Source organism: Myotis nattereri (assembly GCF_964212035.1).
Source record: "Myotis nattereri genome assembly, chromosome: 15".
Lineage (NCBI taxonomy): Eukaryota > Metazoa > Chordata > Mammalia > Chiroptera > Vespertilionidae > Myotis > Myotis nattereri.
In genome coordinates this window covers 9,364,096-9,378,617 of record NC_138090.1, presented here as the reverse complement: position 1 = coordinate 9,378,617, position 14,522 = coordinate 9,364,096, and the positions used below count along the sequence as shown (strand labels likewise).

The following is a 14,522-nucleotide window of genomic DNA, read 5'->3' as shown; positions in this document are numbered from 1 at the left end:
AACTGAAACTCTGGTTTAGCAATTAATAGCATTTTACACAAGAGATTTTTGAGCTTCGGTGAGTTTCAATGGTCTGCCTAAGATCACATGGCGGGTAACACACCTACCAAAGTAAGTTCTCATCTATCTAACCCCAGAGCCCTTTTTCTAGCAGGTACGGTCCTATGACTCCCATTAGAGCAGTGGTTCTCAACCTTCTGGCCCTTTAAATACAGTTCCTCATGTTGTGACCCAACCATAAAATTATTTTCATTGCTACTTCATAACTGTAATGTTGCTACTGTTCTGAATCGGAATGTAAATATCTGATATGCAGGATGGTCGTAGGCGACCCCTGGGAAAGGGTCGTTCGACCGCCAAAGGGGTCTCGACCCACAGGTTGAGAACCGCCGCATTAGAGAGTCCAGGGAAATTTATTATGGGAAGGAGAGGGCCTTCTATTCCTTTACAAAAACACTTCATGTTATCTTTATGTATATTCTTTGCCAAATTTTTATAAGCACATTATAATACAAAATAATTATGGCAAATATTCTTTTTAAATAAAATTTAGAAATTGTTATGAGCATTTTATGTTGCTACAGACATTTTTAACATAATTATAAACATAAAAGTAAACATCTCCTTAATAGTGTATACTTTTAATCTATATAATCTTAACCACTAAGTTAATATTAACCTTGTTACATATTTAAATTGGTTGTCTTTACGAAATATCATACAAAAAGTGAACACACTCTAAAAAGAAGCGAGAAAGGAACATTTTAAATTTTCTTGGAATAACTTCTGATTTTAAAAGTATAAAGTCAAGCCAAAACCGGTTTGGCTCAGTGGATAGAGCGTCGGCCTGCGGACTGAGGGGTCCCAGTTTCGATTCTGGTCAAGGGCATGTACCTGGGTTGCGGGCACATCCCCAGTAGGAGATGTGCAGGAGGCAGCTGATCGATGTTTCTCTCTCATCGATGTTTCTAACTCTCTATCTCTCTCCCTTCCTCTCTGTAAAAAATCAATAAAAATATATTTTTTTAAAAAAAGTATAAAGTCAAAATATATAAATAACCCTTTGATTACTGATGCATTTAATGAATTAGCTTCCGATTATATTGTTCTGTTTTACAAAAGAACCAGAAATAGATAAGAAATCTAGTTTCTCTGAATAGAGACTCTTTTGTCACCCATCTGTATCTATGTATCTTCCTGTCTGTCTGTCTGTTTTTCGGTCCATCTAGCTGTCTGTCATCAATCATCACACATCTCGCTAATTCCTAGTTCTAGTCACGAAGAAAGGGAGACGCAGGAGATTTTGTGCCCTGTGGAGGCGAGCAGCTTTCTCATGCGTCGCTTTCTCCTTTGTGACATATTCGTGCAGGTTGGGCGTGATTGAAGGGATTATACTGAGGCTATTCTTCCATGGTAATGTGAGCATGTGTTGAGACAGCTCTGGGTATATATCCCTCACCCTCATCACTGGCTGCTGTGGCCCAGATCCCACTGTTGCAGAAAGTATGGGTGCGGTCTGTGACCCCCCCCCCCCCAAAAAAAAGACGTATTGCGAAGTAAGTTTTACAGATAGTAGGATAACAATCGCACATTGAAATAGCAAGAGTTTCGGTGAATGACAAAGCTAGTGGTTTCATGACCAGGATAACGGGCTCAACAAGTTGCATTCAAGAGAGGAGTCGAGCGCAGCATTTCATATCAACTGCAGTCTTTGAGCGGCACAATCTGGGGGGCCCACAAGGGCTGAATTACAGTAATCAGCCTTCACGATGACAAAGGAGTTAATCAGCATCTCCTTGCTGTTCTCGGGCAGCCTCTCAATCTCCTGATAGCACAGAAATTATAAAAAGCAGTCTTCCTGGCAGATACAGAATGCTTCCCAAATGATAACGCCGAAGACAATGGGAAGAGAACACACACACACACACACACACACACGTTTTAAATTTTTGAGGTGTCTGAGACGGGATTCTAATCAGAAGTACTCTCTGAATGATGAGGCATGAGGAGCAGCTGCTTAGCACAGAGAACTTAGGCCGGTCTAGGATTTAAATTCTTCAAGTGCCGCACCAGAGAAATCTCCATTTGATTGAACAAATATAAGATAAGGCCATGCCTTTTAAATACAGGAGAATGAAGCACCAGAAATATATGAGGAAATTATTTTCTCCAAATGCAGATCTTCTATCAGCGACCTATCGTCTATCTATCTATATCTATCTATCTATCTATCTATCTATCTATCTATCATCTATCTATCATCTATCATCTGTATCTATGTATGTATCTATCATATCTATATCTGTCTATCTATCATCTACCAACTATATCTATGTATGTATCTATCTACCATCTATCATATCTATCTATCTATCTATCTATCATCTACCATCTGTATCTATGTATGTATCTATCTACCATCTATCTATCATATCTATCTATCCATCTATCTATCTATCTATCTATCTATCTATCTATCTATCTATCTATCTATCTATCTATCTATCATCTATCTATCATCAGACATCACCCATCAATCTAATTCATAGGTATAGTCACAGACAGATTGACTGTTCACTGTAGGGTAGTGAATGCCAGTTTCAGAGCAAGATGGTCCCCCTTCCCTGTTTTAATCCTCCTACCAGGGTTCATCTCGATCCCCAGACCTTCCCTTTCCTGCTCCCCTGTGCCAGTTTCAATACCTGCATTGAATTGAATTCATGGAGGATGGACTGTTTTCATTAATTGATTTTTCTGATTAGATTTTCAAAATGAAGTTCCAGGGAAAAACTTCTAAAATGTATTTGTTTACATTTCTTTTCTGAATTGAATCTGCGTTTAATGTTATCGAGAATCCAGCGGGACCTGCTCATCCTCCTGAACACCAATTGCGTTTGTTTGTTTTTCCTTCTCAACACATTAGTGCCTCTGTTTTCAAGGAAAAGGTGGGTCCCCAGGATGTTCTGTGACTTATCAAGGGGGACTAGTGAAGAGCGTCTAAGCCTAAACCCTGTGTTGGAAAGTTACAAAAGCCAGAGATACCAGGGGTGATATTTTTCATCGGATCAACTCCAAATTGTAATCCTGAAATTTCCATTGGAAAAAAATAAGTTGATTTTATTTTTTGTGAGGTTATTTAGCAAATATCTACATCAAGGAGTTTTACAAACTGTCCCAGCAGAAAGAATGCTGTCACGCTGAGTGCCATAAATTGAACACCTGAATCTGTTGTCGAGTTGGTGTCATGGGAGTTTCAACATCACGTTTAAGTTTATGAACACATTTCTGAGCATTGAGAACGTGTGACCATAAGCATGTGGGAGACATAGGCATGTGAGGTTGAGCATGACGGTGACAAAAGGAGACACAATTCATATTTTGGGCAAAGGGAAGCTATTTAAAATTAGCACCATCATGCCCTGGACAGGGTAGCTCAGTTGTTAGAGCATTGTTTTGCTATGCCAAGGTTGCCGATTCAGTCCCTGGCCATGGTAGATAAAAGAATCAACCGATGAATGTATAAATATGTGGAACAACAAACCAATGTGTGGCTCTCTCTCAAACCAATAAATTAAAAAATATAAAATTAGCACCATCGCAAGGTGTTTTAAATTTGTTTATACTGGTGAAAAGAGTATAGAGGGAGTTCCTGTCTACCTTTTAAAAATCAAAGTTGAAAATGGATAAAAATGCTTCTTAATTGAACATTTTAGCAAATTTGGGGTGGGGTATTCATGGGTCAAATTTTTTTATTTCTCAAATCTGAGAGGAAAAACAGCCTGATCACACAGAGTATCTTCTGCTCTGTGTTGGCTGGTATGTAATACCAAACAACATATATATGTATGTATGTGTATGTATGTATACACATGGAAGTTCTCTCACCCACAGAAGACACAGCCTGAGACTCCTAGGGCTTGGGGTAATATGGGAACCAAAGCAAATGATTTAGGGAGAAGCAGAAGGACGTTTTCAGGCAGTTTTAAAATTTCTATTTTAGGAGCTTATCAATATCTTGCAATATTTATGCAAGTGGATTGATTTGCCTTTTGAATAGGAATTTCAAAAAAAGTGAACACGTCCCAACCCAATGGAGAACAAATAGGAGAGCAAAGGGCACTTGTGTGTTTTTCCTCTCCTGCCTTTATAGCCACCAAGTAGCAGAAAAATGTTCCAGAAATTCAGTCTTGGGTTTTCTAATGAGTTACTGCTACTTGTGAGGTTGAGACTAGAGCCAAGGGGTGGGGGGGGGGGGGGGCTTAGACAGAGCAAGCGCTGTTTATTATTGTTTGTATTAAAGCCAATTATATGTGCCCCATGCCCTGACATAACCTTGGATAGGCTCCTGCTTGCCTTAGAAACCAGGAAAACTCCTCCAGATGTTGCAGAAGAAAAGAGGAGGTGTGAAGGCTCCCAGATGTGCAGCTTCCCAGCGGGGTCATGTTGAGCAACTAATCTAAGTGAATAGGTATTATTCTCAGTTTCACAGATAAGGAGCAATCCTTGGGGCAGCCATAGGCTATTCATTGACATACATTTTACCTGTAGATGTCTGTGTAACAATGGCATGCTGGAACCACATTTCACACTTAGGTACAGACAGGTATTCTAACCATATCTTAGAAGATTCTGGCAGGAATGGAGTCATTGAGGAGAGTTCAACAAAGGAACTATTGAAATGGCCAGGTTAAGAGAGACAATCAAGGGATAGTGATCTAAGTCTGAGTAATGGCTATATTTCTTTTTTTCCTTTTCTTCCTGTTTTGGTTTATAACCTTGCAATTGTGATGTATTGAGTTATAGTATGATATGATCAAATCCTGAGACAAACAATTGTAATGAAAGATATTATTATGTTACCATCAGTGTTTTCAAATAAGCATAGATATCCAAGTGAGTGCTCCCCAGATGGGAGGTTTTGATATGAAAGTTATGTCAAGGTCAAATAAAGTACGTAAGAACTCAGCTCTTCCCCGAGCCTGCCCACTGCCTGGGTGGATTAGATTTCCCAGGATACTCTTGAGCCCCACCAGCTACTCAAATGATGCAGGGACTTGAACTTCTCACAAACCTTTTATAGACAGATGATTTAATTAGACTATAGGAGTTTAAAAAAACAACAGCAACAAACAAAACAAAACAGAATTACAACTTCAGGATTGTCAGAGTGTGGCTCATCCTCAGTTTGAACTGAACATCTATGATATCCCTGGGTTAGAAGTAAGGGGGAATTATCTTTAATCTGAAGTTTTCTTTCATTTGGGCCAGAGGTACAACACACATCCAATCAATAGGAATATACTAGGCTAGTCATGATCATTTTTCTTATGGGGTTTTAGCAAGATGGAGAGGGGCATCCTATGATATAGACTTAAGTAAAAATTCAGGGCACAGAAAAAAAAATAATATTCTTATAAGATAGATGACTATTCTCTGAAATGGAAATAACTGCAATATCCATAAATATGGGACTAAGTTACTCATAGTTACTCATAAATGAACAAGGATGCACCTATAAGAAGTAATAAGTTGGACCTCTATGTGCTAACAAGAAAATATCTCAGTCTGGCCAGAGTGGCTCAGTGGTTGAGCATTGACCTATGAACCAGAAGGTCATGGTTCAATTCCTGGTCAGGCATATGCCTGGATTGCTGGCTTGATCCCCATTGTGAGACATGCAGGAGGCAGCTGATCAATGATTCTCTCTCATCATTGATGTTCTGTCTCACTCTCCTTCTTCCTTCCTCTCTGAAATCAATAAAAATATATTTAAAAGAAGATATCTCAAAGACATCCATTGTGTGAATAAATGCCTAGATCATTATCATATTTGTGGTTAAATGTTTATATACATATGCACATTTGTATGCATTTTCAAGTAATGGCTTTAGAATTATACACATATGTTAGCAATGCTTGTCTATGAAAAGAATTATAAGGGTAGAGAGAGGACTAAATACAGATTTTCAAAATAAGTTCAGGACCTAAAGTATAAATGTAGTTGAACACATAGTACCTTGGGATTTAGACACTCGCCTATATGAATTCTGATTGGTATCTAATTCATCTGAGTTGATTCCAAAAATGCATTTACTTTTTTCTTCTCAAATGTATTTGTGAGCATCAGAATAATTTATCTTTGACCTTAGAGCCTTCAAGCTATTTGTGTATTTACTCCTCCTGTAGGGGACTTGGAGCCTGTGATAAATTGTAGGATTCTTTTACTTCCAGGGTTTCCCTGGGTAGATGAGGCTGTGTTGTGATTTATACTTTAATTTGGGAGGCAAGAGTATGCCATTCGGTTTACTTTGGAATGTATATTTTTGCAAGTTTTTAAAAAGACGTGATAAAATGGATTTTTGCAAGTTATCTACTGCTGTCTATGATTCTAATCTTCCTTAGTGTTGGCATCACAAACACACACCAGTGAAATGTCAAAAGAAAACTGAAAATTGTGTGAGCGGGGACTTGTATGTGTTTATGTATGTGTGTGGGGTGTGCGTGCATGTGTGTGTGTGTGTGTGTGTGTGTGTGTGTGTGAGAGAGAGAGAGAGAGAGAGAGAGAGAGAGAGAGAGAGAGAGTTTCACACATTTATTTTTGAATGAGCTGTCTGCCTGAAAGTCATTCTCCCATTTCTCTCTCCATCAGCAATTATAAAAACTGCCCTTCCCAACATGGACAGAGAAGCCAAGGAGGAGTACCTGGTCGTCATCCAAGCCAAAGACATGGGTGGCCACTCCGGGGGCCTGTCCGGGACCACGACACTGACAGTGACTCTTACTGATGTTAATGACAATCCTCCAAAATTTGCCCAGAGTAAGTGAGTTTCCTGCACTGGATGAGAATCTAAGAGTGATGCTGGCATTCGAATTTATGTTATATGTTTCATTATTTATACTTATAATTAATGTATATTATAATTATATTATAAAATTCAAATGTATATTATAAATATCCAAAGAGCCCATTGCCATCATTTACTGTGGATTATATACAAGGTAGGGCAATTCACATATATGCACAAAGCAAGCAACCCTCTTGTCATTTGATATTAAATGCACCCTCATTTTACAAAGTTTAAATCAATTGAAATAATTTCCAAATATTAAGTATGTAGTTAAGTAGTGGAGCTGAAACTGCAAGATGTGAGCGTATTTCTCTATTCCAGGGTTCCTTCCATTAAGAAATTTTGATAGAGTGATTAAATGCACCTCAGATATTGTTCTATCAATAGTCCTACTTGTCGTATAAAATAAACCAAATCTTTAGCATTGGAGGTGGAAAAGGCATATACATTTGCTGCAAAATATATACTTTTCCTTAGCTGCGGGAACATCAGTGATCACTGACTCAACTCTTCCCTGCTAAGGACATGGTCGGCCTCAGAAACCTCTCCATGGCCTTCTAGGCAACCACCTTTAATGAATCAGGGAGACCATCATCATTTGCCAACATTCTTGTACTCTCGTTGAACCCATTTTATTTTGAGTATTTGTCAAAGTAACCTGACCTAGAAATATGATTGGGGAAGGTCTTTCTGACATGGAGACTCTTGAGTTGAGGTATGAATGATGATTAGGAACTGGCTGAGACAAGGTAAAAACAAGAGATTGGGGGATGGGCATTGCACCTAGAGGAAAAGGCTGTCCAAACACCCTGTAGAAGAAGGGTGTAGGGCCCTGGATAGGAATGGATAGAATTTCACAGCAGGGGAAGCACAGAAGCTGGAGAGTAAGGTTAGGCAAGAGTTAGACGTATTGGATTTGGAGTCCATTCTAAATACCATGACTTTTATCCTAACATCACTAAAAAGCATTAAAAGATTTAAAGTTGAGCCCGGCCAGTGTGGCCCAGTGGTTGAGCAGTGACCCTTGAACCAGTCGGTCATGGTTCGATTCCTGGTCAAGGCACATGCCCAGGTTGTGGCCTTGATTTCCAGTAGGTGGTGTGCAAGAGGGAGCTAATCATTGATTCTCTCTATCAATGTTTCTCTCTCTCTCTCCCTTTCCCTTCCTCTCTGAAATCAATAAAAATATATGTTTAAAAAAATTAAGTTTAAAAAAATCAGAGAAAAGATTTCAAGTGGTGGCTTGAGTAATAGGATTTGATTTCAGGGAGAGACAAGGAAAGCTGGCCTTTGCCCACTGTCTTCCCCACAACGCAGCCAGTTAACAGGTGGTTGTAGTCATGCATGTCAAAAGTGATGGTAGCCTTGGCCAGCCAGGGTGGTGTCAGTGGAAGTGGAGAAGAGTGCAGAGTTGCCATAGATATTTGAGAAGTTATGATAACAAAAATCTAAGAGGAGGTGAATTTAGTTGAGGAGGTGAATTATCATATTTCTGACACGAAAGACTATTCGATGCATACTGGTATATGTTGCTGGGATAGGAAATACCATAGGAGAACCAGTTTTTGAAGAAAGAGAGGACAGAGAGAAAGACGGGGAGAGAGACAGAGGTGGGATTGAAAACGACACAGTTGAGGCACCTTTGAGAATGTATCTTCAGAAATCCCAAGGTCAAAAGAACATTGAAGATGCATTTTCACTGAGAAATAGCACATCTGGCCATTCATAAATCAGACAACAGGGCAACCCCCTCTCACAACGTTATTGGAATGGAGAAACACCATTTCTCCCATCCTTCCCCCAACCTCCTCTTTCATTTTCTTTCTTCTTTTTAATATATTTTTTATTGATTGAGATATTACATATGTGTCCTTATCTCCATGTTACCCCCCATACCCCCGCTCATGCCCTCACCCCCCTGTTGTCCATGTCCATTGGTTTGGCCTATATGCTTGGATATAAGTCCTTTGGTTGATCTCTCCCCCTTACCCCCACCCTCCCCTACCTTCCCTCCAAGGCCCGACAGTCCAATCAATGCCTCTCCGTCTCTGGATCAGTCCTTGTTCATCAGTTTATGTTGTTCATTATATTCCACAAATGAGTGAGATCATGTGGTATTTATCCTTCTCTGACTGGCTTATTTCACTTAGCATAATGTTTCAGTCGCCATTAGAGTTAATGCTCTAAGATGCAACTCTTCTTTCTTGCAAAAAGGATTGTTTCACTTCAGCGGTGGCAGATGAGTTTCAGAAGTGTTAATAACTTTTTTAGAGGTAATAACCATTAAACATGATCACACTGCTGGAGATGATGGGAGTGCATAGACTAGAGATGGCTGAAGAATTGTTCCATTTGCTTGGTTTCCCAAGGCTCTCTGCCTCAGAACAGTCAGCGAGGTTGAGGTCCCTTGCTGCCTTATTTACTTAATAACTATTCCTGTATGGCGCATCTCAAACCTTACCTGGAATAAGAAGTCTGAAGGAAATGGAATCATTGCACCAATTATGAGAGAATCGGGAAACTTATGCTCAACATGATGATTTTTAGTGCATGCCTTATGGCAAAGCTATTAGGACAACATTCTGCTCCCCGGTCCCATCATTTCATGCTTCTAAGGGACATCTTCCTGTCATCATTAAATAAAAGTGTGTTCGTGCTACAAGAAAACCTTACCCGTCATCTCATCTGAACTAATCCTGTTACAGTGGGTAAAATGAGCCCGAGTTTATCCCAGGGACCCAGTGATCGCGTTCAAACCACAATTAGGTAATGTTCTCCAGATGTAATTTTTCCTTTTGGGTTTAGAATTCATTGAGTGTTTATTCTCCCCTGGTTTTTGTTGCAGTGGGACTAAACCTTCCTGGTTGTCTGGGTTTGGATTCCCCCAGAAACAGGCACTGAGACAAGAATTGGATTAGAAGTAGTTTATCTTGGAGATGATGCCAAGAAATGCCAGGAGGGAAGTGAGGATGTGTGTGAGAAAGACAGGGAGCCAAGATGCACATTATCAAGCCAGCTACCACTGTGGGTGACTGGAGCTGATCCCACTGGGGAAACTCTGGAACACTGTAAATTAAATAAACAAGCAAAAGGGAAAAAAAAGGAGAAGTGTTATCCTACCAGAGAAGGGAGGAAGCTGGGCTAGGAACTCTTGTGAGTGTTTGAGGGCTGCTTCCGTGGGGCATTCATTCTCTCCAGTTCTGGTCTGACAGGCAGGGGCCAAAGTGAATTCTGAAAGGCAGAGAAAACCCTCAGGCAAATAAACGCAGGAGTCGGCCATGAAATGTAGGGCACACATGCACTGAAGTGGTAATAGCCAGGGGTTACGTTTCCAAAAGCTTCCCCTCCGCCAAAGAGAAGGAGTTAACACGAAGGCAACAGCTAAAGCGACTGGAATTAAGGTGCCGCTAATTAGCCATGTTTTACGGCCCCCACCGGAGAAGGAACACGCACTGTAATTGCCTTTTGCCTAGAGAGTCTGGAAAGTCGGATTGCTGGTGTTCAGAGCCACGAGGAAGGACTTTGGTAGCAAGAGGAGTGTTTCATGTGTCAGAACAGCTTGCTGCAGGGCACAGCAGAAGTTTAGTAATTGGGTTTTATCAAAAATGGTCTCCGAGTCTGTAAATACAGAGACCGCTTCAAAAGTGACTTTCTCTGTGTTGCACATTGCATCTTCCTGTGCTGAAATTAGCTTCCTGTTTTATGTTGGGCAACAACGAAGAGCCCCACGGGCAGCCAATGTGATTGTACAGTCCATTGGAAAGAACATTCACACAGATTCACTAATATCCTGCTATAACTCTGCTCCAACTGCACACTTGGTACACATGTGATAGGATCAATTCCATCTCTGAGAAGAGTCTCAAAAAGAGCTCACTACTTCTGGGAACTGTGTCTCTGACTCATTTAAAATATTGTGCATTCCACAACAAAAATGAATTTTTTAAAATCTTTTCCACATTGTAGTGGTAGCATTTACAGGAGTGCCCGGAACAAAGGAGGCGCCCAATACATGCTTGCTGAATGAATGAATGAATGGAATTTGCATGATGCTCAGTGTTTCTCCTCTTTTCTAAGGTCTGTATCACTTCTCAGTACCTGAAGATGTGGTTCTTGGCACTGCCATAGGCAGGGTAAAGGCCAATGATCAGGATATTGGTGAAAATGCGCAGTCATCGTATGACATCATTGATGGGGATGGAACAGCGCTCTTTGAAATCACCTCTGATGCCCAGGCCCAGGATGGCATCATAAGACTAAGAAAGGTAAGCTAAGGAAGATGTTGTTCACATTCAAAATACCTCTTGGAAACTTGAGTTTTTGGGGTTTGCGGGAGTTGGGTGGACTTCCTGGTGAAGTCTTAGAGCTGATAGAGGTGTCTCTGCTTTAGCTGCAGAAAAAGTGGAGCTAATTTTACACCTCATACCTCTTGGCCTCACTTTGCATATCAGCTAAAGCTCTGGGAAAGAGTTACCATGGTGATGCTAGCCACCAATCTCACCTTACCTCTCCCATCTACATCACACTGCCTTTTCCAAAACTGCAGGCATTTGTAGGGAACTAAACACTTGAAAGGCAACCCAACACTTGAAAGGCAACCCTCAAGCAATGAGGGATGCAGATAGGGGGACAGCTCCTATTCTCTGAAGAAATTATTTGGAGGCCTATTATCTATGGTTTGGAAGAGGATTTCCAGTGGGAAGAGGCCTCACTTGCCCACAGAGGTGGCAAGTTCAATGGCTTTTAATCTTTCTCTATATTAATTCTCCCCATGTCTGCCCTCCTACTTCCTGGTATGTCTCCACAAATCACACTGAAGTCTTTCTTTTTAATACATTTTTATTGTTTTCAGAGAGGAAGGGAAAGGGAGGGAGATAGAAACATCAACAATGAGAGAGAATCATTGATTGGCTGCCTCCTGCACATCCCTGGATGGTGGTTCGAGCCCACAACCCGGGCATGTGCCCTGACCAGGGATCAAACCATGACCTCTTGGTGCATAGGTCAATGCTCAACCACTAAGCCACACCAGCCATGCTCATCATGGGTATTTAGATGAATGTTGTCCTTTATATCTCTGTCATAAAGTAATCCAAATTAATCTATAATAATAAAAGTGTATTATGCTAATTAGACCAGACAGCCGAACAACCTTCCAGATGTCATTCCTGACATCCTTCCAGATGAATCCGTAGTGGCGGGGGCAGAGGCAGAGGCGGTTAGGGGTGATTAGGCAGCCAGGTGAGCAGTTAGGGGCAATCAGCCAGAGAGGCAGAGTGATTAGGGGCAATTAGGCAGAAAGGGCAAGCAGTTAGGGGAGATGAGGCAGGCAGGCAGAGTGGTTAGGGGCAATGAGGCAGGCAGGCAAGAGGTTAGGGGTGAATTGGCAGGCAGGCAAGAGGTTAGGGGCAGTCAGGCAGGCAGAGGGATTAGAGGCGATCAGGCAGGCAGGTAGGCAGGCCATTGGTTAGGAGCCAGGGAATTGCGAGAAGGATGTCGGTTTGTGGATTGGGCTTAAACCGGCAGTCGGACATCCCAGAGGGGTTCCAGATGGCAAGAAGGCACAGGCCAGGCTGAGGGGACACCCCCTTCCTGTGCATTAATTTCGTGCACCAGGTCGCTAGTTTTTAAAAAGTTTTGTTTGTTCATGAATAAGAAGATAGATGGTGAACCACACCATTGGGAGCCCATCGTTTTCCCCTCTGTCCTGATCAGTATTATACTGAAATAGCTCCAAATGTACTCTGTAATTCTATGTTATGTTGCACAGGGATCTGCCATCCACTGATCATGCTCTTAAAATCCCCCGTTGAAGAGACAGTGGCAGTGGGAACCTGGCATGTTCTGGACTCACCTTTGTATACAAAATACATTTTAAGATCAATTTTGAGAAAAATGGTGCATTTATTTCAACTCTCTGTTGAGCAACCCTACCTTTATACATGGCTTGAGCACAGGATTAAGCATTGCAAAGTATTTAAAAATGGAGTACAGTATAATTATGCTTGAGTCAATTATTGAATAACCCAAAGCCACATTTTCCTTGGCTAATGATTCCTAATGTCATTTTTATTGTTATTACTAACTGCTCTCCGTTGTTGCCATAAGGTGCTTTTATAAGCTGAAGCAATTAGCCATTGGCTGTATTTTTCTTCACAATTATTCATAAACTTAGAAGCATATACTACACATTTTAACACCAAGAAAACACATGTATTTTACTCTAGAGAGCATTGTGCAGGGGGTCATATTTCCACGATTCATGGGACCTCTTTTTTGTCTGATACAATCCTAAGGACACCAGGATTGTGGGGGACATTGTCACTATGTTGAGCTGAGAATGAAATGGAACATAATCTGTCACACTTACCAGTGTTTCTGAGGAACTTGAAATTGCATATGTGTTACAGTAGGGATGGTTGGCAAAACGCTGATGTTGAATCATCTACTCACAGGTACACGCACCCAGTCATTTCAGAATAGACAGGGAAGTGAGCATCTGCCTTGTTCCCTAGAAAATATTTCAGAAAAAGTCAAGTCCCATGAAAGCTGAATTCAACTGTAAAAATCAATACAAAAATTTGAAATGATAGATAAACTTATACAGGAGTTCTGAAAGAGTTCGTGAATGCTGGTCTGGGTTCCAGCTTCTTCTCTTCTTTTTAAAATCTGCATTGCAGATGTAAAGTTCTGTTTCTTAGTGGAAATTGCAAAGAAACCTAAAGTGTATCTTTGAACCTTGACAGATGTACTTTCTTGAAGTCTGAAGTATTCTGTGTTGCCGGGAATTGGACCGTCGGGTTGCGAAACAGATGCCCTCTGGTTATTAAAGGGGATTATGTTCTTTCACCCAGCTATATTTACCTAGGTCATTAACCACAGTCTCTGGGGCTTTTAAGGAATGAGTTATTAATATGTCAAAAATATTGTCAGTAATGGTGCAATGAGGTCATTTCAATTTGCTTTTAGTGGTTGGTGAGACCTAGAGAGCTATAGCTACCGCTCTCATCTTTCCTTCTTCTAAATATAAACGCAAGTACATATGTGTCTGCATATGTATTTCTTTACATGCTCACCTGCTTCATAGCACAGAACTCATCATAGAGAACTTCTAAGAATACCCTCCCCCCCCTCAAAAAAAAAAAAGGAAATAAACCTTGCAGTCCTGCATGGCTCAGTGGTTGAGCGTTGACCTATGAACCAGGAGGTCATGGTTCGATTCCTGGTCAGGCACATGCCTGGATTGCTGGCTTGATCCCTGTTGCGGGGCATGCAGAAGGCAGCTGATTAATGATTCTCTCTCATCATTGATGTTTCTATCTCTCTCTCCCTCTCCCTTCCTCTCTGAAATCCATAAAAATATATTTAAAAAATAAAAAATAAATGATAAACCTCATTTTTAGCCACATGATCAGCCGAGCAGCAATGCTTTGCAAGTGAAATAAGAAAACACTCTTTGTGGAGATTAGTGCTAAATTATGCTTTATAATGTCTCCTTGCCCTAAACAATGATTATTTCTCGTTCTTCACATTTCACACACTGTTGCAGAAATGCTAAAATATTCTTCCCAGATCGAGATGGTGTTTGATGCTGCCTTATCTCCTCCCAGCAGAGGCTCAATTAACTGGCTGATTGGTATGCAGGTCATGTTATCACTAGTAAAATTTTATTAT

The 14,522-nt window shown here is 40.8% G+C and overlaps 1 protein-coding gene across 1 annotated transcript in view; it reads left to right on the top strand.

The window, feature by feature from the left end:
* Nucleotides 1–14,522, top strand: part of CDH8 (cadherin 8) — a 305,905-nt gene that overhangs the window by 164,436 nt on the left and 126,947 nt on the right. The window contains exons 4-5 of the mRNA XM_081107592.1: nt 6,650–6,817; nt 10,926–11,113. Coding sequence (XP_080963718.1) covers nt 6,650–6,817; nt 10,926–11,113 — 356 coding nt within the window. The remainder of the gene's footprint in view (nt 1–6,649; nt 6,818–10,925; nt 11,114–14,522) is intronic.